The sequence below is a fragment of the Strongylocentrotus purpuratus genome, unplaced genomic scaffold (assembly GCF_000002235.5).
Source record: "Strongylocentrotus purpuratus isolate Spur 01 unplaced genomic scaffold, Spur_5.0 spur5_scaffold_10, whole genome shotgun sequence".
NCBI lineage: Eukaryota > Metazoa > Echinodermata > Echinoidea > Camarodonta > Strongylocentrotidae > Strongylocentrotus > Strongylocentrotus purpuratus.
The window spans coordinates 8,143,368-8,168,263 of record NW_022145595.1 but is presented as its reverse complement, the minus strand read 5'-3'; the positions used below and the strand labels follow the sequence as shown (position 1 = coordinate 8,168,263).

At 35.9% G+C, this 24,896-nt stretch overlaps 2 protein-coding genes across 2 annotated transcripts; both read right to left on the bottom strand.

Moving 5' to 3' along the window:
- Window positions 1-2,664: 2,664 nt before the first annotated feature.
- On the bottom strand, window positions 2,665-8,095 carry LOC115921645 (E3 ubiquitin-protein ligase TRIM71-like). Its single transcript, XM_030979370.1, has 2 exons — window positions 7,043-8,095; window positions 2,665-5,683 (listed from the first exon to the last, which is right to left on the bottom strand). Exons 1-2 carry the CDS (start codon window positions 7,673-7,675, stop codon window positions 4,316-4,318), a joined length of 2,001 nt encoding a protein of 666 aa, XP_030835230.1. The 5' UTR covers window positions 7,676-8,095; the 3' UTR covers window positions 2,665-4,315.
- A 12,375-nt stretch (window positions 8,096-20,470) lies between these two features.
- Window positions 20,471-24,787, bottom strand: LOC105444360 (E3 ubiquitin-protein ligase TRIM71-like). Its single transcript, XM_011678517.1, has 2 exons — window positions 24,149-24,787; window positions 20,471-21,730 (listed from the first exon to the last, which is right to left on the bottom strand). The coding sequence occupies exons 1-2, from the start codon at window positions 24,785-24,787 to the stop codon at window positions 20,471-20,473; spliced, it is 1,899 nt and encodes a 632-aa protein (XP_011676819.1).
- Between the last annotated feature and the right edge of the window lie 109 nt (window positions 24,788-24,896).

Genomic DNA, 24,896 nt, shown 5'->3' with positions numbered 1-24,896 from the left:
CTAAAATTTAAGACAAAATAAAGGGTACATTTGAGATAGCTTATTGTCTCAGCTACAACATACTCGTAGTTCCGCGTAAACGAAGCTAAAACGACGAAGATATTGCTCGCGAAAGACGGGAATGTAGAATCCATTTTTTGAGAAAAAATCATGTCCCATAGAGAATACACGCAAAATGTGAAAAAATGACATGCCTCCTTTAATCGCAAATATACGCCATGATGCCTTTGTCAGAATGAAAAATCGTGACTATATCATTTGTTGAAAATTGTCTCAGCAAGAACATATCAAAATTTGGAAGAAGATTAAACAATATTTACAGAGATACAATCAATTTTCCAATAATATGCTGACGTCATAATATGCAAATTGGAATTTTGAGTTCGGAGGCCATTATGATGACGTCATGAGTTAATCGAGGGTCAAATGAGACATGAAATCATATCTCCGAATCATACTCTATTAAAATATGAAAACAAATTGAGGTCACCTTACATCCTAAAGAGCTACAATTGATTTTCTATAGGCATGTTTTTGCCTTTATATGCTGTTTTACAAGAGCTCGCGCGCACGGAAATTCATGTTAAACGGTCGATCGTTCCGTTATTAATAGTCATAAAGAGACAAACATGGTATCAATTTGTTTGTAAAAATATGTGAAATATTATAAAACAAAAAAAATTGCGATTTTATGTTGTGTAATAGTTTTACGCGCGAAAATGCGCGCGCATGGGCGTGTGCGCGATTTCATGCGCGTGTGCGCGATTTTTTATAAAATGCTTAGAATGGCCTAAAACGTATGCAAAATGATTTTGATACGATTTTGAGCATTTGAAAATTTTGCGCGCGCATTGACGCGCGGACGTAGGCGCACGCGCGCGTTATTTGACCTAAAATTGACCGGACGGATATTGACCTTGATCATGATAAATATGAATGAGAAATCGCTTTTGGTTATGAAGATATGATCATGAGTTGATTTTCGTAAAATTTTACAAAATGGCGCTTAGATAACGTCATCAGTGAAGGTCAATGTTGAAAACGTTATTGTGCTTTGTACATATGCCTTTACATATGGGTGCCAAATTTGAAGGCATTTGATTGAGCCATTTTCAAGTTATCTTGTTCACAAAAAAGTGGTTAGAAATAAGAAAAATATTTAATAAAGGCAATTCTAACGAAATTATAAGGTGGTCTGTACGTTATACAGCCCACCTGATAATAAAGAAAATTCTGACGAAAACAATAGGTGATCTGTTTTCAACAGACCACCTAATAAAGAAATAAAGAAATAAAATTCTAGCGAAATCAATAGGTGATCTGTCGTTGACAGACCACCTAATAAATAAAGAAATAAAATTCTAGCGAAATCAATAGGTGATCTGTCGTTGACAGACCACCTAATAAATAATAAAGAATAAAGAATAAAGAATAAAGAAAATTCTAACGAAATCAATAGGTGATCTGTCATCGACAGACCACCTAATTATTTGTTCAATTGAGAGAACTAGTTTGTAGAATTTAGTTTTTTTAAAGGAGATCTGAACCAGCGGCGCGGCTGAATATATTTTGTATAAAAGCTGTGCTATATAAATGTATTATTATTATTATTATCAAAAGTAATAATTCTCTATTGTGTGTATAAATAAGATTACAGTGGTAATATCACACTTGAGTAGATCGTATGTTCATGTATAATGCAGTTTGTGCATCCTATAAATGGAAATGGGTTTTTCCACAGAGAGCGCGCGCAGCATTTGAGCACCTTTGAACTGCCGGTATATACGTATTCATCATTTGTGTCTATAGAGGGCGACTAATTTAGGCTTTCAGTGGTGGATATATTATGTTGGAGATCCACTTTAGAAGAATCCTGGATAATAAAGAAAGACGTTTTATTTGCTTTTAGTATTATCATTGGAAGAGTAAAGGACGGTAACTACAATTGCTTTCCATCCTTTCTTTCTTTACTATTCGTCCTTTATCTCATTCTATTTATCTTTTTCTCTTTCTATGTCAACAATTTATATTCTTGTGAATGGGTTGCTTCGAGGCTGACTTTCCTACAATGTACAATTTACCTGAACAATTATTTCACCGTTTCCTTTTTTATAAAATCGTTATATAACCATGACAATGTGATCATGCCCGTCTCAAGAGCTGATAACGTGAACAATCATATAACATTGAACGTGTCACTATCATAGCCCGTATTGCAAAGAAAAAACAATGGGTCCATGGGTCTCTCACACACTCTCTTGGCACACACACACACACACACACACATACTTGATCTCGCGATCTCACTAACTTTGTCTCACTCTCTCTCTCTTTCTTTCTGTCTCCCCCTTTTTCTTTTTCTCTCTCTCTTTCTATCTTTGTGTCTCTTCCTCTCTATCTTTGTCTCTCGTTCACTCTCCTATAAACCCCTGAATATTACGAAAGTCTATGATATGTGCAATTATCAACTCAATAACAATGAACAACTCAGGCAGTCGATCATTTCATAATCTGAAAATATGCTGCTCTTGTTATTTTAATTTGCTTATGCTTGTAGCAATAACGAAGGAATATATTACAGATGGCGATATCAGCTAGTACAGTATTCTGACAGAAATATCCAGTGTCCATCAACAATTCCTTGTATTTATTTAATATATATATATATATATATATACATGTAATAGGCTCCCTCTACAGCGAATACAAACTATCTATTTCTAAATACAAAGAGACAACAATTCATTTAGAAAATACAAATACAAAATGTGAACTTTTAGACTTGTGTTAATAATATATTTACAAAACTTTGAACAAAACAGTAAAGACACCAGATGTCTGTCCCAAAATAGTCATACGAATTGACCAAACAATGGAATACTTAGACCATCCATGCAATTCACGAAAAAAATGTCAGTGTCGAGAATGCCCTTGGAGTTTGTTCCCGAGAGCCCTCGAGAAGGGCATCCAAGTCGATCACATTGGGTCACCGCATTGAAAACCCATGCACCAAACTTTGTCAGGAGCCAGTTGAAGGTACATTACCATGACACAAACACTGGAAAAAAAATTATCTTAGAAGAGGGTGGGTTTCTTTCCAACTTATCATATGATAAACATAATCCTATATTTTTTAAATACCCCATTCTCTTTCTACCGTTATTAAATTTAGATTGAGATATTTCAAATTACATGTCACAAATCGATAGTCTGTATAGATTTAATTGAATTAAATCGAATTTAGTTAATAAACTGAATCCAAATCAATTGAAGCGGTAATTAAAATGGAAAATACAACTACCAAATACAGATAAAATATGCAAAGTAAAATTACTAATTAACTTTCACAAAGATATCATAATATTCTTCATTTACTTAAAATGCTTAATCAAGCATCACAACTTCCGACTGTTAAGCGAAGCCAAATTTTTGTTAAAAAACATTGTTCTTCTCAGCAATATAGTAAACTAATTTTTTCATATCATCAGTTCCCAGAGCATTCAATTTACTGAATTTTCAGACAGGGTGCAAAGTGAATACGAAGGAATTTTTAATGGAATGTAGCAATATTTTCACCATGGTCCTATGAAGCTTCTTATTAGAATTTGATATGATGTGTTAGACAAGTTCAATGTAACATACATACGTAGAGTAAAATGATATCACAAAATAAAAACAAAATGATAATAATAACTTGAAAAGATGGCCATGAAAACTGAAAAGCTTATTTACAAAGGGTCATTTTACAAAGTCAGTATTAATTATTTCTTCATATCTTCTTCTTTCAAAGATACCAAATAATCACAGTAACAATCACAAAATATAAGTGCAAACAAAATAAACGTTAAAATACATGAGAATAACGACATAAGAAAAATAATACTCAAAAGAAGTTATCAATATTTTTATCAATTGTCAAGTTAAACATACACATGTTTATTACCATATCACTTGCATCTATTTATTGCGTCTCAAGAGGTAGGAACCTCTTAAATTCAAATTTATTAGAATGCCTGCATTTGTTGTTATTCTTTGATTTTGCAGTACCGATCTTTTGTTAAAAAAATATATGCATAATTTACCTATTTGTTACATACTATTTCGAAAGAGGGAATGTTCATGTTATTGGATAATGACAACTGTATACAGGTAATTAAAGTCTATGGAGAGAATGAACATCTTCCCATTCAATTAGTAATCACGTAATAATTATCTTCCCATTCGGTTAGAAAATGAAACATAGGCATCTGTTATAGATCTGGAGCAGAAAGGTATACACACTACACATAATGGTAATATAGAGTGTGAGGTTGGTTTACAGTGATACTTTGATAAAATGCAGCTTCTTGTGACAAGCAAAGGCGAGCATGTCTGGTGAGAGTGAAACCAAGTAACACCAGTCCCAACCAAGCGTCAGATTAAGTACATTGAACTCAACTCTCTCCTTCAGGTTCAAACCATCAAGGTCATAGAGCCTGATCCCCACGTTACCATTCTCTTGATCAACACTCGCTACATACACCCTGTCCTGCTCATCCAGGGCAGCATACAGGTAGACATCGTATGGAGCTTGTAGAGACTTACCAGCATTCCCATCCCTGTCATAGACCGTCACCACGTTTGGATTGGTGTAAAAACATGAACTCGTGACGATCAAACCAGACCTGGTAGCAGATACCTGGCTCGTCTTGTTGTGTTTTGTTGGAATAGTGTGTTTGAGAGTGGATCCAGTCGGGTCATAGATGTAGACTTTCTGCTCATTGCGAGCAATGAGGATGTCATCTGATGGACTTTTGTTTAGTCTGAGATAATAGGAATTGCTTTTCACGTGGATGGTTGATTTCCGGGATCCATTGGGCGAATATAAGTGTGCTTCTGTGTAACCCGTCGATACGCATAACGACCTGTCTTGTTGAAACACAAGATCATAACATTGCATGTTACTTGGTATGTTTGAATACTGGTGCTTTTTGCCAGCTGAATCAATGATATCTATACCATGTGTAGCATAATATCCGATAGCCACACTAACATCAGAGTACTGGGTCATTCCACACATCCAACCCTGTAGGTCTACACACTGAATAACTTGCAACTTGGGATCTGATCCTGAGATACTCCCGAGGTCAAGACGAGTATCATCTGCACCCTTGAACCTCTTTTCATGTGCTTTCTTCGTAATGGCTGCCGAAGAAGTATAATCAGTAGCTGATTCTGAGATGCTCCCGAGGTCGAGACGAGTATCATCTGCAGGCTTAAACCTCTTCTCCTGTGCTTTCTTCGAAATGGCTGCCGCAGAAGTGTGATCAGTTGCCTCCTTCAGCATGGCATCCAGCTCCTCACAGAGCAAGGTATGAGCAGACAAACTGTCTGTCTCAAGACGACCCAGTCTGTCATTAGCTACCAGTGTTATTGAACTACAAATACTCTTGATTTTCTGTCGATCCTTAGATTTCAAGACGTTGAGGTCGTCCTCGAAACTCCGCTTTACTGCATTGATTTGCTCGATTAGACTTTGATGATTTTCTTCAAGCTCTTTGGCCTTGATGCTGTAGGCTTGACTGACATCGTCCAGTAGTTTCTGCACGGCAGTGTATACTTCATGGCGTTGTACTTCGACATTCTGAATGTTCTTCTCCAGTTCTGACTTCTTAGCGGCACATCGTCGGACAAGGTCATTCACCTAAACATGACAGATAATAGGAAGTGAAAAGAACATTTTCTAGCGTGAGATGTATGCTATAATTACAAAAACCTTTTGCAAGGTTTCACAAAAGTAAGAACACCCCCCCCCCCCATCATTATATCATACGAGAACAGAAGAATTGAATATTTTTGTTTTGCATTTGCTTTTGCTTTAAAAGGCCTTTCTTAAAGCGCGTATGTATTAGTGTGGACAGGAGGGATTAGACCACCCAGCGAGGGTACTGACATGTAGCTATCTCATCAACTCAGCTCTCAATTAACATGAGAAAAAGAGGGTCATGGAGGACCAACAGTTCCTGCTTAGGCATTGTTTTCTATATAGAGAGAGCAAGTAGCTACAAGTAGTACAGTGGGCCTTTAAAAGGGAATCCAGCCCTTGTAATAAAAAGTCCATTTGTATGAAAGTAGTATTATCAGATAAACAGAATGTAGATATAATAAAATAAAATAATAACAGTATCAGGGGCGGCGATCCCGGGGAGACGGGGGACACGTCCCCCTTTAATTTGTGTAGGGGGGGGTCGTTCCCGTAAAAATTTGAAAAAGTACCCCCAAAAAATGTATAGCAAATACTGACTAAAGACTTTTGGGCTCTGGAGGGCACAAGAATGCAGCGTTTAGACAAATAAAAATGCAAAAATCCTCTCGCTCGATAGCTATACATGTAAATATTTTAGAAAAATTGAGTGTCAGTGAAAAAGTATATTGCTTGATTTATAGTTTTGCTAAGGACTGTAATTGTTTAATACAACAAAACTTCAAAACCTGTGAGGGGGTAGTCACTTCCGTCACCTTTACTCAACTATACCTACTCGAAGTCAGCCTAGGCCTGGTTCTTGATTTCGATGACCAACTGAGACATACATGGACTTTACAATCCTTGTCGGGGGGATTTTATTTTAACCACACCCGTTGATAGATGGGAAAATGTGCTCCCTGGGTTGCAGTGCCTATAATATTGTAGACAGGGTTTACATTTATACAGTAAACACCGGGTCTCTTATTATTCGAGGGAGTTTATGTAGCGTCCGCCTTGAGAAAGTGTTGGTTTTAGGATCCTGAAAATTACTTTTCGGTGCACTTGAAAGCTCATTTTGATGCAAAGGAATTTAATGTTATTTTTATTTTTTTATTTTTCCTTGCGAGTGGAAGGGGGGGGGGGCAGAGGACTAGCTGAAATCAATTTTGTCCCTGACAAGAATAATGCGGGGACATCAACCCCCCTCCCCCTCCTTTCCGGCGCCTATATGGTACCTTCTCCTATCAGAATTATATGAGTCTATAAACTTGACAGGCCTTAGCCAAACGCAATTATATTTTAAATGACCCCACTTACTTTAAGACGTAACTTCTGCTCGAAGTCAGCCTGATTCTCGATGTGGTGATTTTGATGACCGACGATCACGCACTTGAAACAGACATGGACCTTACAATCCTCACAAAACATCTCTTTGTTCTCTTGTTTGTGGATGCAGCACTTTTCCGATAGATGGCCAATGCTGACCTTCCCGTTGATGATGTCCTCTTTGGATACAATCTCGTGTCCTTCAAAGACTTTAATATTTTGATGACACTCTAGACACTTATCACAAATGTAGTTATTACATGTACAGCAGAATGAGACGGCATCTTTCTGAAGCTTGCAAGCAGTGCATTTTGAACGCATCTCAAGGACAGCGTTAACCCCTCCAAACATGACGTGGTAATTGTCTACAAGTCCGTTGACCGTCACATTGGTAAGGAAATCATCAACACGGTTCGCAGATAACTTGGTGGTCTCCCTGCAGAGAGGACAGATCATGTGATTAAGATTCTGATGGGACAGGTCATAGTTCCTGAGACATTTCCGACAGAAGGTGTGTCCACATGAAGTCAGGATGGTTGCCTCGTCGAAGATACCAAGACACAGTGGACACGTCAGGTCCTGTGAAAAGCTTGGAACTTTTTCTTTCTCAGTCTTCTCAGCCATTTGTACAAATATCGGATTTCTGGCTAATTACAAACGCAAGTGCATTCTACGCCTATATCCAATTGATGTCCAATATAACTTAAAAGTGTGATCAGCTAATGTGTACTTAAAGCCAACAGTCGTTCATGCAAGCACAAACTATATGCAGTGATGTAGTAGATTGTACCAATACCCCGAGTCTACGTAACAAGACAGTGCGTCCTAACTGCATGCAGTTCTATACCAAGTTCACGTTGATTACAAATATGTGTCAAAAGAGGTGCGGAGTAACGTTGATCAAAAGTACTGAGTCTCGATTCAAGTGTATACATCAATACAAATGTGATTGCAATGCTATACGCTCACACTGTAAGTAGATTGTCTGTGAAAAAAAATGCAGTTTGTGCATCCTTTTGATTAGAAGTGGGTTTTCCCACAGAGAGCGCGCCCATCGAATGCACCTTTGAACTTTAATGGCGGTATTCATCATTTTGATCTACAGAGGGCGACTCGTTAGTTTTTAGTAGTGGATACATTGTGTTGGAGATCCACTTTATTAGAATCCTAGGTTTTATTTGCTGTTTTCACTTTGTTTGGAAGGGTAAAGGACGATAGCCACACTTACATTTCACCCCTTCTGTATCAACTATTTTTCCTTTATCTTCTTCCATCGATCTCTCATTCTTCTCTTTCACTGTCAGAAATTCTCTTAACGTATGAAAACCTACTTGGCGACACGTATTACAATGCGAAATTCGCTTGAAAAAAATATTTCTCCTCTTCCTCTCGTAGGCAATGTATACAAAATCGCATAGATTAGGCTTCTAACAATGATAATGTGAATCATGGCCGTCTCAAAGAGCTGATATCAAGAAAAGTGATATCAAATAGAATATGGAGGCCATACTGCACGGAAATATGATTCATTTAAAATTATAATATATTAAGTAAATCACAGTAGTTTTGTTTGTGATACTGCATTTCGGGAAAAACTGTTGGAAAATATTTATTTTCATTGTAAAGTGAATGGGTTGTTTTGGACCAGCAAAGTAGCCAAAGTAAGTCTGAAACATTGATGGAATCGTATATCTGTGTGCAGTGGTTTTCACTGTTTGCGATTTGCATCAGTGTGTTATCATTTTAATGATTCCGAAATCTCACAATGAGCCTACACAATTTAGCCTCAACAATTACTTCTATAAACTGCACAATTAGCATTTACCAATAACTATATAGTCAGTTTTCAATCGTTTCTGGACAGTGACCAGCACTCATCTGTATATGTAGTAATATCAAACGTTCAATCGCTCTGCTTAGATTATATCAGGTATACAACAAGATTAATATAATCTTCTGTAATTTCTGTAGACTAGTGACAGTCAGTAGAGCAGTATGTCTTATGAATTTGTGTGACACATGGGGTGTGCACGTACATGCCCTCTAATCGAATGGCATGAAAAAAGGTAGGAGCGAGGGGAAAGGTGCAGGAAAATATTTTTAAAATACCATGAGATAATAAATATTAGGAGTTGCCTTTAGCTCGAAAATGTTCTACGAATATTATACTATTATTTTAACGCAACTCTTACAACAGATTATTATTCAGAGAAAAATATATATTTAGTGTTAGTGACGTAAGCAGCGAACGTTTCTACAATCTGATATCTTTTAAACAGACTCTCCACCAACAAGTGCTGTCTGGGGGTGGGTATATTGAAGAAAAAAACACATTAATAAGTCTTCCGTGTTCAAAAAGCATTTGATTTATACAAGGGAATATCGTTTAAGAGAGTTCAATTTCAAATTGCTATACAATATATTATCTGTTTGAAACAATACTTAAAAATTGGGAATAGCAGACGACAGATACCGCCCCAAGTACCACGTTATAGAGGACCTTGTCCATGTGTTTATTGAATGTGAACTGAACAAACTTTCCTTGATTATGTCAAACAGGTTGTGATGTTTGTTTTTAATATTGATATTTGCATAGATATCTTTGTTTGCCTATGATTACCAATGACAGAGAGGTAGACGTTGTAAAAACTATCGCATTCCGGTGTATGTACAAAATATTAGTCTCCTGGAATAAGTACATGTATTATTTTAATGATAAGCGTTTCAAAGTAAGGTACGTATTTGAAAGAGAAAAAAATACACAGACTACTCGCACATCAGGAGCTAAAAATCCTGACAAGAGGTTCCCATAGAAATGGTTAAAAACACCTTAAATGGTAAGTAGTGAAATATTGTACAGGCGAGAAAAGATGTGTCTTGTATTGATAACATATGGTACTTCAGTTATATTTGTTCTCATAACTTCATTTTGATACCTGAATTGAAATAAGACATCTCAACTGAGGCACACACACTAGCATTCTCTTCCCAAGTGTGTACTTGAATATCAATGTGGTTACAATGGTAAAATCACATTTGAGTAGATTGACTGTCAATAGGGGCTTTTAGATTATGCACGACTAGAACGCGGACTGCCCTTTTAAGGCAATGTGACGTCACTGCCAGTGCCTTAAAAGGACGTCACATTGCCTTAAAAGGGCAGTCCACGTTCTCGTCGTACAGAATCTAAAAGTCCCTATTATCATGCAGTTTGTGCATCCTAAGAATAGAAGTGGGTTTTCCCTCAGAGCGTATTTATAAGCATGCACCTTTGAACTTATTGGTGGTATTCATTTCTTTTTTAATATATAGAGGGCGACTTATTTAGGCCTTAAGTGATGGATACATTCTGTTGGAGATCCACTTTAGTAGAATCCTGAAAAATAGAGCAAGACGTTTCATGTGCTTTCATTACTATTTCATTTTCATTTCATTTTTATTTTTTCATTTCCAACAAAATACAATACATGACGAATACAATGTAAAATGTATACAAAACATAGTTACATTGGTAATAAACAAATCTTAATAATAATTTATACATTTTAGGAAGACCAAAAAATGAATTTTAAAACTTAATTGCATTTATACTTTGAGAAAATGGAGAGGTCCACTGAAAAGCAAAGCTTGTAAATTGTGGACCCCTCAGATAATAATGAGTGTGAACAAAATATTGAATACATAATCAATTAAAGAAGAATAGTGGCCAACAGAGAACATTTATTAAAACACGTAATGACTGTAAACAAGAAGACGTAACAAATTACATGACGAAGAAAGAACAGAAAAAAAAGAAGAAAAACAAAAGGGGGGAAAAAAGGAACAAAAATGCGGGCTGCGTTTGGAGGGAAGGAGAGTGAGAGAAAAGGAAAGTTGTAGAGATCGAGCACGAAATAGGGAGCGCACAAAATCCTTGAGATAGCTGAAACAAAAAGAGCAAGAACATGATGGTAAGTAGTTTTTTGATTTGAGATGGGCTGACGAAAAGAGGGAAAGAAAACAAAATTGGGAAGGAGATGTTCTATCAAAATAATTTTCTAAATATAAGATTGTAATAAGGAAAATTTTAACTTTTTTTTAAAAGCAATTAGTGAAGGGGTAGTTTTCAAATCGTTATGCAAAGTATTCCAAAATTTAGGGCCTTCAAAAATGAACGTGTTCTGTGCAGAACATGTTCTCAAAAGAGGTAAGTGAAACTCATCGGATTGTCGAGTGGGATATCTATGAACAGCATGGTTTATAAGAAACATATCATTGAACACAGAGGGCAGTATACCTTTATTGTAATTAAACATAAATTGACCGAGCTGAAATAAGTACAAATCCTTAATTTTTAAGATGTTATTTCCAAAAAACAGAGGATCCGTATGGGAGCGTATGGGGGCATTACAAATAATACGAATAACTCTCTTTTGCAACAATAGAACTCTTTCCAACAATGTATGATGTGTATTGCCCCAAACTAGAAGACCGTAATTCAAATATGGCAAGATCAATGAAGAATACAGCATAAATAATGATGATTGCGGTAAGTACAATTTTAGTCTATTAATAACACCAATATTGCGCGAAATGGTTTTACAAATATTATCAATGTGTGGTTTCCAAGAAAGTTTGTCATCGACTGTTATACCCAAGAATTTGGTAAGAGGGACATGTTTCAAAGGGGTATTGTCAAAAATAATGTCAGAGGGTAATGAATCCAAAGAGTTACTAAATAGCAGGTAGTTTGTTTTCTGGAGATTAAGTGACAATTTATTTGCTTGTATCCATTGCAATATATTTAATAACTCGGCATTGATTTTATCAACGAGGACGTTTGGATTTTTGTGTGAAAAAAATAAATTAGTATCATCTGCAAATAAAATAAACGACAGGGAGTTAGACGATTTACAAAAGTCATTTATATAAAGAATAAAGAGAAGCGGGCCTAGCAGACTACCTTGTGGGACACCACAACTAATATTGCATAATTCAGATGCATGATCGTTTAAGTGTACATATTGCTTTCTGTTAGAGAGGTAACTCCTGAACCACTCCAAGGCCTTTCCACGTACACCATAATGAGATAGTTTGTAAAGTAAAATTTCGTGATTAATCGTGTCGAAGGCCTTGGAGAAGTCCAGGAATATACCTACAGTGTGTGACAATGTATCAATTGCGTGGGCAACCTTCTCAACAAAAGACATTAAAGCATGAACGGTGCTGTGCTTTTCTCTGAAACCAAATTGGAAGTTTGAAAATACATCATATTTTTTCAAAAAGGACATCATCCGGATATAGATTATTCTTTCCAAAACTTTAGAAAATGAAGATAATAAAGAAATCGGGCGGTAGTTACCCACATCCAATTTATCACCCTTTTTAAATAACGGAATAATTTTGGCTATTTTCATAGAATTAGGAAATTTACCATGTAAAAGTGATATATTAAAGATGTGAACCAATGGATCTGCAATAAAGGGAATAATGGATTTTAGTATGACATTATTGATTCCATCATATCCTGAACTTTTCTTATCTTTCAGACTAGAAACAATTTTCATAATTTCTTGCCTATTAGTTGGAACGAAGAAAATAGAATTTGGATTGTGGGGGCCTAAAAACTCCACAAAATTTGTGTTTGAAGGCGGAATGTTTTTAGCGAGATTATCACCTATTAAAGAAAAATAAGTATTAAAAATATTAACTATGTCTTTTGGGTCTTCAACAATCTCATTATCAAATTTGATCTTATTTACCTCGGATTTATTATTAACTTGGTTGATTGCTTGTTTGATTACCTTCCAAGTGTTTTGCATATCATTTTTAAAAAGTTTCAAACGATTTACAAAGTAATTTCTCTTTTCTAATCGAATAATCCGAGTCAGAATGTTTTTATATGATGTATATTTTCTCCTTGATTGCTCAGTGCCTTTTATTTTATATTTATAATAAAGGTTATTCTTCCGATTTATTGATCGCAATATAGACTTAGAAATCCAAGGGAGTTTGGGCGTTTTCTTATAACCATGTTTGACTTTTTGCTTCGGCATGTTAGTATCTAATTGGTTGTTTAATATACTAGAGAACATTTCATAAGAACAATTAATTTCATTTTCGGAATAAACACTATACCAATCAGTATTTTCGAGATTAGCGCCAAGGCGAGCTAAATTCTCTACAGTTATTTTACGTCTACTTGGGTAAGGACCATTGTTGTTAAATGGCTTTGAAACCGTGTAGTGAGTCACAATGGGGTAATGGTCAGATATGTCCGAAAGAATAATGTAAGAATCAAAATGTGGAGTAACATTAGAAAAAATATCAATTAAAGTAGCAGATGTATTTGCAACACGAGTTGGCTTGGAAATAAGCGGTAAGAAAGAAGCTGACAAAATTGTTTCGAGAAATTCTTGAGAAACATTGCTATGTAAGTGTTTTAACAGGTCTATATTAAAGTCGCCCATCAAAAAACAATCTTTATTGTTGAAACTGGCGTTTTGTAATGTGTCAGATAAATACAATAAAAATTCATGTGCATTCGAACTCGGGGGTCGATATATCACGCCGACTATTATGTTCTTATTACCGGAAATCACGATTTCAATAAAAAGGGATTCTATAATATTATTGCATGTTGAGAGATTATCTAGAACGGTATAATTCTGTTTTTTAAGGATATATAAAGCAACGCCGCCACCCAGTCTTTCTTGCCTATTTTTATGAATAAAATCGTAGTTATCAATAGAGTATGGGTGATTGGAATCACAAGTTAACCAGGTTTCAGTAAGACCAATTAGGGATAATGGGTTTTGAGAGGGCTTATCAAGAAGAGAAAGTAGATCATCGAAGTGCCTATTTAAACTTCTAATATTCAAATGAAGCAAGGAGAACGTATCATTACGAAATTCTTTCACTACATTACGAAACTGATTAACAGTTACATATTTAGAAACGTTACGTTGAGCAGGATCATCAAAATCAAAGTCGAATTCTAGTTCTTCAAGTGAAGAGTTGATATTGTCCATAACAGAATTATCAAATGAATTAGCAGGGGTGTTAGCTTCATCCTCAAGTCGAATAGGTCTGTGTAAATAAAAGAAATCATCATCATTCACCGTATGGAAAGGGAATTGCTGCTTATCAGGTGAACCTGCCATCATGAATTCAGAATCAGTATCCGAACATGAATAATTGACGATATGAGGAAATAAAATACATGATAAATTTTGGCGCTGTCAAGGAGAGATGGGGAAACGAAGAGAAAAATAGAGCATCCAAAGGCAGCAAGGAGAAAGAAGAAATGAACAAGACATATGCATAAACTGTACAGAACAAAGAAGATTGCTGTCGCTGAAAGAATAAACACGATTAGAAGAGATGGAAAAACCACTTGAAACAAGGAGAGGAGAACAGACACATGAAGTTCATATATAAGAACAAAAACATAAAATGAAACTCTGTCGGCATTACGAACATTAAAAGGCAATCGATACATGCAGGGGCATATCATGATATAAGAAAAGCAAACGATCAGCCATAAGGCCCTATGACAATAATAATTGCAAATGAGAACCATAATCAAATAACGATGAATAATCCTTAAAATATAAAATAAGCAGATGATGTGTTGGAGAAAAAAAAAGGTCTCCAAATGAAGTTATATGACAAGAAAAGATTGATAAACAGCTTGCGCTACATGTGATAAGAATTATCAAGAATTAGAAGCATGGTTCTTTTCATATATTGTAATTAAACAAGGAAAACAATGGACTAAGTATTGTATTACAATTAAAAATGTTGTGAGAATCATGCACGGGTTTGAATTTAATACAGAAAAAATAATGTAATGCTTTATGGTTGATGAGGCCAATCAATCGTGGTGACAAAACTCAATTTGCATTGGCAGTATTTCAATAAATGAATAATTCAAGAATCGAGAAAAGGATATACAAGAAAATTAACAAGTGAATTGAAACATCAGGCATATATGCGCCGGAGCACCCCGCGCGGACCACGTGCAGAGGGGCATAAGTATTGTTCAATGACATACCCCTCCCCCCAACCATCGCCCGCCCGGAGCCCCCTGGTGCACTTGGTACCACTCAATAATATATGCATGGTCCTTATGAAGAATTTTATAACAGAGAAGAAAAAATAAACGATTGAATGATTGTATTGCCCGATTGCATGGCCCATCAATTGGTTACAACGAAGTTAAAGATACAAAACAGCTGTTATGTTGTGTCTGGATACGACAAGTCAATCAGTGTGACACAACTCATTTACAATGCTATTTATTGAATAGAATAACAAATTCGAGTAATATAACAAGAAACGAAAGGATAGCGGGAAATATATATGTGATCTGTATAATCGAAATGCATTACCTGATTACCCGAGCCGATTTGTTAGATGAAAATACAATATATACAATGGAAATAAAGTATTTGTTGGGGATGCCATGCAGGTGGGTCATCGTGATAAAAACACAATTTAAACCGCAAATTATTGAATAAGGAATGTCATTATCATCAAAAGAATACACGTGTTGCAATTTAAGTAAGAACATGCTGTGAAATACCCGCAAGAAAATCATGGCTCTTTGGACAGTGTAACTAAAATAAAGACAGCGTGATTGACTTGAAGAACAATTGTATGAACCATCCGCGTGTTACTTCAGAGTTAAAATACTGAGAAAAAAATGCAGTGGCATGGTTACAGGAGCCAAGCCTGTCGTAAACATAATTACCTTTTGACATTGTAAATTCAGAAGTATAGGAAAAATTTGGATATCATGGTCAAATGAGTAAGTACAACATACATCAACAATGTGCTTTAGAAATACCAGTGGTAGAAGGAATGTTATTCCAATATTTTAATTAAACAAAGAGGGCATGATTAACGAATGACATTACTCAATAATAGTATGAATCATCAGCTGGTTACATAAAATAAACACACGCGATATAATGCTATGATAAGAGAAGCCAGGCCGATTATGGTTACAAATCTCGGTTAATGTTGCTATTATGTGTACATAAAACATTTAGGGGTGGTCGAAAGGATACAAACAGGAATTTAAAATGTGATTTTGAATAACAGGAGTAAAGGTATAGCTGCTCTTTTAATAACTTAGCTGGAAAGCATGATTGATCGATAACGCTATACTCAATTGAATAAACACTGAGCTGGTTACAATAAAATTTAAACCAACAAAAATACCAAATCAAATGAAATGTTATTGTTAGATAAAACTGATATTAATATACAATAAAGTACACATTGCTTTTATGTACTGAAAGGAAAAGAAGGACGAACCAGAAGAAGATGCAAATAAGGACCCACTCAATTAAGAGCTCATTTGCCAATAACCTACTAATTTAGATAAGTGGGTATGTTGAAAACAATGGGGTTGAGGAACAATATAGCGTTCAGTAATATAAAAGTTCCTTAAAAATCCCCTTAAAATTTCCATTTCAAAACTATATCGAAGATCCCAACAAGAGAAATTATGGTATAAATGTCATTAATGAGACACAATAACATAACATACTAAGGTGGTGTACTATGATTACATTCTTTTTCCTCCTTCCTTCTTTCCTTTCTCTTTTTCTTAAGAGTATAATAACAATAATGCAAAAAATAGATGTAACATCCGAGAGTCGAAATGATCCTCCTACACCAGAGAGATCGCTATATAGCGGTGAAAAACATATTTGGTTCAAAATTATGTACAAGAACCATAACCTTAAATATTTTTCGAACGGATAATTCAAGGATTCAATCAATAAAGCAAGCCAATGATTTGGGGCTATTTTTTAACTCAAGTGAACATTCAGAACAATGATTCATTCTGAGATTGATTGATCATTGACCAATCGGAACGAAAAAAAAGGAGAACATATAGCCTACTAGCCCGTAAACCTGTAAAATGTCAATCAGGAACATGAACTTAAGAATACTATTTTTCCAATTCCAAACACTTAGCTTACAATCAGTCGACTAAAACTGTCAACTCAGGGACCGAAAAATGTATTTAACTCCCATTATTTACTCATAACAGAACTTTGTTCATTATTATTCGAACACTGTCCGATCAAGAACAAAAAAAAAAAAAAAAAAAAAAAACAACAACAACCTCCAGATAAAATTAAAATTACGATAAATTGGCCAAACCGAACAAATTGATATTTTTGACCATTATCATGAGCTTGCAATCTTTTTCCATTTCAAAACTATATCGAAGATCCCAACAAGAGAAATTATGGTATAAATGCCATTAATGAGACACAATAACATAACATACTAAGGTGGTGTACTATGATTACATTCTTTTTCCTCCTTCCTTCTTTCCTTTCTCTTTTTCTTAAGAGTATAATAATAATGCAAAAATAGATGTAACATCCGAAAGTCGAAATGATCCTCCTACACCAGAGAGATCGCTATATAGCGGTGAAAAATAAATTCGGTTCAAAATTATGTACAAGAACCATAACCTTAAATATTTTTCAAACGGATAATTCAAGGATTCAATCAATAAAGCAAGCCAATGCTTTGGGGCTATTTTTTAACTCAAGTGAACATTCAGAACAATGTTTCATTCTGAGATTGATTGATCATTGACCAATCGGAACGAAAAAGAAAAGAAAACATATAGCCTACTAGCCCGTAAACCTGTAAAAGGTCAATCAGGAACATGATCTTAAGAATACTATTTTTCCAATTCCAAACACTTAGCTTACAATCAGTCGACTAAAACTGTCAACTCAGGGACCGAAAAATGTATTTAACTCCCATTATTTACTCATAACAGAACTTTGTTCATTATTATTCGAACACTGTCCGATCAAGAACAAAAAAAAAAAAAAAAAAAAAAAAAAAACCTCCAGATAAAATTAAAAATTACGATAAATTGGCCAAACCGAACAAATTGATATTTTTGATCATTATCATGAGCTTGCAATCTTTTTCGAGCCTGCATGTTATTAGATTTTGATCTAAATTTGGGGGTACGCCTATATTTGGGGCTAACTTGTTCAATTCCAAAGACTTATCCTAAAAACAGCCCCCATTATTTTGTGGAGTTAAGGGTCCAAAAGTGTACATAATTATACATGAAATTAGACACAGTTTAACATGATAGAATAAAGCGAGGTATTACATAATATCTTTCCATTATTTAAATGTCCTTCTATCAAAAATATGCGAAGTCTGTAACAAGTAACTTGCATGCATGTCTTAATCAGTAGAATGTGTATGCAAAGGAAATATCCAAAGGCCTACATACTAAGGATGGATTTTGAATTCTATAGTAAGTCCGCCAAGGCATGACATCCATTCATCGTTGGCAACATTAATTAGTTTTAGTATGAATAGTATGCGTAAATGAATGGTATCACATGCAAATAGAGGAGTCACGATGAAGAAATAAATGATTGGAAGAGTAAAGGACGGTCGCTACATTTGTTCTCCAGGCCATCTTTTTCCGCAAAGCTTCCGTTATTTCCTTATACTAGTATTTCTCTCTTTCTCTTCCTCTTTCTCTTTCAACAATTAAATGACTCTTCCAGTGTCAATCAACAATACCGTGTACATACAACACAAATAATGTATATGTAAATATAGGCTAGTATAACAGCATATATATATATACTTTTTATAGCTATTTTTTAATAAAAAGAAAAGAAACAAAAGAGGAAAATACAAGATACGAACTTTGAGACATGTGTTTTTAAAGGTACTTAACAAAACTGTGTACAAAAACAGTAGAAAGACCATGTATGTATCAAAACAGTCGCGCCATGTTACCCATAAGAATTGACTTTCGTTCTGTGATCGAAAACATAAAGTAAGTGCAGTTTCCGTCGAGATGCGGTCATCAAACCCCCCCCCCCCCCAAAAAAAAAAAAAAAAAAAAAAAAAAAAACAACAACAACAACAACAACAAACAAACAAAACACGCTAAAAACAAAAAACAAAACCGAATAATTTTTTTAAAAAGAAAGATATGAAGAAAATTGTCCCCGAGCTAGGTCGCCTATGCACACAAGGAATGTCTACGATGTTATATTCTTGCAAACATATCAACTGGTATGTCGTTTTATTAACAATGGGGAAACATTGAATTGATGTTTGCTCAGGTTTCATCCCTTGGTTTGCCATGAATGTCTACTAGCGTGAACAAAGAAAGATTTAAAAAAATTCCTCATCATTTCTACAACTCATCATATACTGTATATGATAAACATAATCCTATCTTACCCCATTTACTTACTACCGTTTTAAAATGCAGATTAAGATATTTCAAATTCCGTGTCACAAATCGATAGTCTGTATATAGATTTGATTGAAATGAATCTCTCTTGTATCCTTTTCTCCGCTCAGGTCGGATTTAATTGGAGCGGTAATTAAAACGGAAAATACAAGTACCAAATACAGATAAAATATGCAAAGTAAAATTACCAACTAACTTTCACAAAGATATCATGATATTCTTCATGTACTTATAATGCGTAATCAAGCAACACAACTTCCGACTGATAAGCGAAGCCTAATTTTTGTTAAAAAAACATTGTTCTTCCGAACAATATAGTTAACTAATTTGTCATATTACAGTTTAAAAAAAAATTCATATCATAAGTTCCCAGAGCATTCAATTTACTGAATTGTCAGACAGAGTGCAAAGTGAATACGAAGGAATTTGTAATGGAATGTAGCAATATTTTCACCATGGTCCTGTAAGGCTTCTTATTAGAATTTGATATGATGTATTAGTCAAGTTCAATGTAGCATACATACGTAGAGTACAATAATATCACAAAATAAAAACAAAATGATAATAATAACTTGACAGGATAACCATGAAAACTGAAAAGCTTATTTACAATGGGTCATATTTACAAAGTCAGTATTAATTATTTCTTCATATCTTCTTCTTTCAAAGATAAAAAATAATCACAGTAACAATCACAAAATATCAGTGCAAACAAAATAAACGTTAAAATACATGAGAATAACGACATAAGAGATATAATACTCATAAGAAGTTATCAATATTTTTATCAATTTTCAAGTTATACATACACATGTTTATTACCATATCACTTGCATCTATGTATTGCGTCTCAAGAGGTAGGAACCTCTCAATTTCAAATTTATTAGAATGCCTGCATTTGTTGTTATTCTTTGATTTTGCAGTACCGATCTTTTGTTAAAAAAATATATGCATAATTTACCTATTTGTTACATACTATTTCGATAGAGGGAATGTTCATGTTATTGGATAATGACAACTGTATTCAGGTAATTAAAGTCTATGGAGAGAATGAACATCTTCCCATTCGGTTAGAAAATGAAACATAGGCACCTGTTATAGATCTGGAGCAGAAAGGTATACACACTACACATAATGGTAATATAGAGTGTGAGGTTGGTTTACAGTGATACTTTTATAAAATGCAACTTCTTGTGACTAGCAAACGCAAGGATGTCTGGAGAGAGGGAAACCAAGTAGCACCATTCAAAACCAATCGTCATGGTAAGTGCATTGAACTCAACTATTTCCTTCAGGTTCAGACCATCAAGGTCATAGAGCCTGATCACAATGTGACTATTCTTACTATCAACACTCGCTACATACACCCTGTCCTGCTCATCGAGGGCAGCATACAGGTAGACATCGTCTTGAGCTTGTAGAGACTTACCAGCATTACCATCCCTGTCATAGACCGTCACCACGCTTGGATTAGTGTTACATGAACTCGTGACGACCAAACCCGACCTGGTAGCAGATACCTGCTTCGTCTCGTTGTGTATTGTTGGAACAGTGTGCTTGAGAGTTGTTCCAGTCTGGTCATAGATATAGACTTTCTTCTCACTGTTAGCGATGAGGATTTCATCTAATGGACTTCCGTTTAGTTTGAGCAAATAGCCACTGCTTTTCACGTGGATGGTTGATTTCTTGCATCCATTGGGAGAATAAACGTGTGCTTCTTCGAAACCTGTCGATATAAATAACGACCTGTCTTGTTGAAACACAAGATCATAACACGTCACGCTTCTTTGTATGTTTGCATACTGCCCCTGTTTACCAGCTGAATCAATTATATCTATACCATTGGGATTCCAATGTCCGATAGCTACACTGTCATCAGAGTATCGGGTCATTCCCAACACCACTCCCCGTAGATCTACACACCGAATGATTTGCAACTTGGGATTTGTTTCTGAGATGCTCCCAAGATCAAGACGAGTATCATCTGCAGGCTTGAACCTCCTCTCCTGTGCTTTCTCCGTGATGGCTGCCGCAGAAGTGTTATCAGTAGCCTCCTCCAGCATGGCATCCAGCTCCTCACAGAGCAAGGTATGAGCAGACAGATTGTCTGTCTCAAGGCGACCCAGCCTGTCATTAGCTACCAGTATTATTGAACTACAAATACTCTCGATCGTCTGTCGATCCTTGGATTTCAAGACGTTTAGGTCGTCCTCGAAACTCCGCTTTATTGCATTGATTTTCTCGATGAGATATCGATGATTTTCGTCAAGTTCTTTAGCCTTGATGATGTAGGCTTGACTGACATCGTCCAGTAGTTTCTGCACGACAGTGTATACTTTATGGCGTTGTACTTCCACATTCCGAATGTTCTTCTCCAGTTCTGACTTCTTAGCGGCACATCGCCGGACAAGGTCGTTCACCTAAACAAACAAATAATGGGGAAGAGAATAGAACTTTTTGTAGAATGAGATGTATGCCAATTACATGGAACTGGTTCGAAAATCAAACACCACATTTTGGGCGCGCCTGATGTTTCACAAACGTTAGAACTAAGACACCCCCCCCCCCCACTCCCTATATCATCATATGTCAAAATGAAGACCGAAGAATGTAATACATTGTTTGTTCGGCTTTCTTAAAAGTTCATGTGTATGAAAGCAGTTATATTAGATCAACATAATGGATATTGGCCAAATAGTGATAATATAATGATAATAATTATAATAATGACGATATTAATGACAATAATAATGATAACAAAGATAGTAATAATAATTCTAATAAAACTAAGGTAAAATAATAATGATAAGAATAATAATAATATACTACTACATCTATTACAAATTTTGATGATGATGATAATGTTCATTTTTATTTACATTATTACTATTATTATTATTATTATTCTTTCGTGCCCATCATCTGATCTCAAATGTACTGCCAGGCTTTTGCACACTGAAGAGCCTTCTTATTTGCTGCCACTAGGTCTTCCAGGCAGCATTGGTCATCTAGGAGTGGGAATCTTAATAAATTTCACGGATGTTCCACACTCGCAGTCGATGTCTGTGTCATCAGTGTATCCCCATTTATGCATGTTGTATTTACATCGCCCCCACCCTTGTGCGAAGCCTCTTCCAGTCACATATATGGCCAGGTGGCAGCTGTTCCTTGGTAGGGATTGATAGAGCTTTTCATGGTAGTGGTTTTCACAATGTTATTATTATTATTATCATCCTCATAGACAAAAAACATTGATACATGTACTACCAATTAATATTGAAACAATCTGCTATAGGCCCTTTTGCACAAATAAAATAGAATGGAGTATGATTTTCCTGTATTTTGTTTTCCGTTGCGATAATGGCGTAGCTACGAAGTTATCTGGATAATCTGAGCACGTACGTGCCTCTTTCACCTCTTTAATGATAGTCTACAAAATATGGGAAAAGTAACGGAGAGACAGAGAGAAACAGAATAAAGGGGAGAAAAGAAAGTAACTAAGATGATACCAAGTACCCCTTCGTACCTTCGAGGCACGCCGGAAAAGTTTCAACTTTATAGGGGGGGGGGGAGGGGCATCTCGAAAGGATTTTCAAACAAATTTAGCTACGTTTAATACCGTCATTATACATTCCCCTCCTCCGCAACAAACACCGTTTCTCCAGTCATACCAACGTTTCTTGATATTTCCCAAAAATAGTGAATTTAAGTTTTTTTTTAAATACATTGTAATATTGGAATGTAGCTCTCCTAAGCATATGTGTTAAAGCATAGAAGCAGATTTAAGATATTCAAAGTTATTATTTCCATAACAACATAAGATACCTCATATAAAAGAGTTTCTATATAAATACTGAGGATCATATAACTCGATTAAGAGTTTACTATTATCAAGCAGTGAGTGTAGAGACCCAGCGAAAAAAAATGCTTCTGTGAAATTGAAAAATGTAATCAAGTACAATTTAAAAAAAACATCGAAAAATCCATGCCTACTTCAAAATAGTGATTTGCATATAGGTGAGCATGTGCGAGCAACAGAAAGAGCTTGTTGTCTTCTCAAGGGAGGCGGCAAAATTGTTGGTTCATCCCCTTTATTAGAGAGAAGCTTTGAACTTCGCACCATATCCATTTCAAGCGCAAGTGTAGTGGACAGGGATTGTCGAGGATAAGAAGCATCCCAACTATTAAAAAGCGAGGAAGTCTAGTTATATCAATTACAATTGTGCTATTATCTTGTGAGCCAGGCGGGGCCTTTGCCGTCTCCTTACCGATCTATTTTCCGGCCAGATAAGAAAGGGTACATTTAGCGTTGCGACCAGGAAAGAATTTTAAAAATATGGAATGGTGACCATTTTTTTAAAGAATCTCTGTTGCTTTGCAAATTTATTGATGTCAAAGTTTTTGTCTGACAAGGGAGGCGGAAAAAATGAATCCTCCTTTGTTTGTAAAGATATTTGACCTTGTGAGGGAGAGGGGGTAGAAACGATTTGGCTCCACCCCAAAATATCTATTGTCAAGGGGGGAATCTCATGTTGCCCTAACCTTTGATTGAAAGTAGTATCTGATCCCAAGCTTGTGGTGTGCCTATATTGTAGAAGGGGTTTGTAGCATAATAAACACCGGGTTTATTAATATTAGAGGGAGCGTAATGGAACTCATTAGTTTACCTTTCAGAGCACTTGTCATCTTATTATGATAAAAGGAATTACACATATATTTCCTTCTTCCCCTTGCGAGGCCCCCTCCCCCTCCGACTTGAAATATTGCATCAGCCCCCTCTGCCCCCAACCCCTCCCCGCTTCCGGTGCCTACAGTGCCTTAAATGAGACCACGTTTACCTTAAGCCGTAACTCCTGCTCGAAGTCAGTCTGATTCTTGATGTTGTGATTTTGATGACCGACGATCACGCACTTGAAACAGACGTGGACCTGACAATCCTCACAAAACATATCTTTGTTCTCTTGTTTGTGGATGCAGCACTTCTCGGAAGGATGACCAATGCTGACCTTCCCGTTGATGATATCCTGTATGGATACAATGTCGTGACCTTCAAAAACGACTGTAAGATGTTGATGACAATCCAGACACTTATCACACATGTAGTTATCACACGTTTTGCAGAATGAGACAGCATCTTGCTGAAACTTGCAAGCAGTGCATTTCGGACGCATCTCAAGGACAGCATCTACCCCTCCGCCCCTGACGTGGTGGTAATCGTCTACTAGTCCGTTGACAGTCACATTGGTGAGGAAATCATCGACACGGTTCGCAGACAACTTGGTGGCCTCTCTGCAGAGAGGACAGATTATGTGATCGAGATCCTGGTCGGACTGATCATAGTTCTCGAGACATTTTCGACAGAAGGTGTGTCCACATGAAGTCAGGATGGTTGCCTTGTCGAAGATACCAAGACATAGCGGACACGTCAGGTTCTCTAAAGAGCTTGAAGCTTTCTCTTCTTCAGTCTTCTCAGCCATTGGTACAACTATCGGATTTGTGGCTTATCATACAAATGAGCTCATTCTACGCATAATGTATCCGATGTCCAATAAAGCTTACAAATTGTGATTAGCTAATGTGTACTTT

Bases quoted from the DNA above. Each gene is read 5' to 3' on its own strand.
- LOC115921645 (XM_030979370.1), bottom strand. From the start codon at position 7,675: ATGGCTGAGAAGACTGAGAAAGAAAAAGTTCCAAGCTTTTCACAGGAC. The intron at 5,684-7,042 runs GTAAGTGGGGTC...TGTCATGTTTAG, and splicing joins AGCAGAAGTTACGTCTTAAA to GTGAATGACCTTGTCCGACG.
- LOC105444360 (XM_011678517.1), bottom strand. From the start codon at position 24,787: ATGGCTGAGAAGACTGAAGAAGAGAAAGCTTCAAGCTCTTTAGAGAAC. The intron at 21,731-24,148 runs GTAAACGTGGTC...TTGTTTGTTTAG, and splicing joins AGCAGGAGTTACGGCTTAAG to GTGAACGACCTTGTCCGGCG.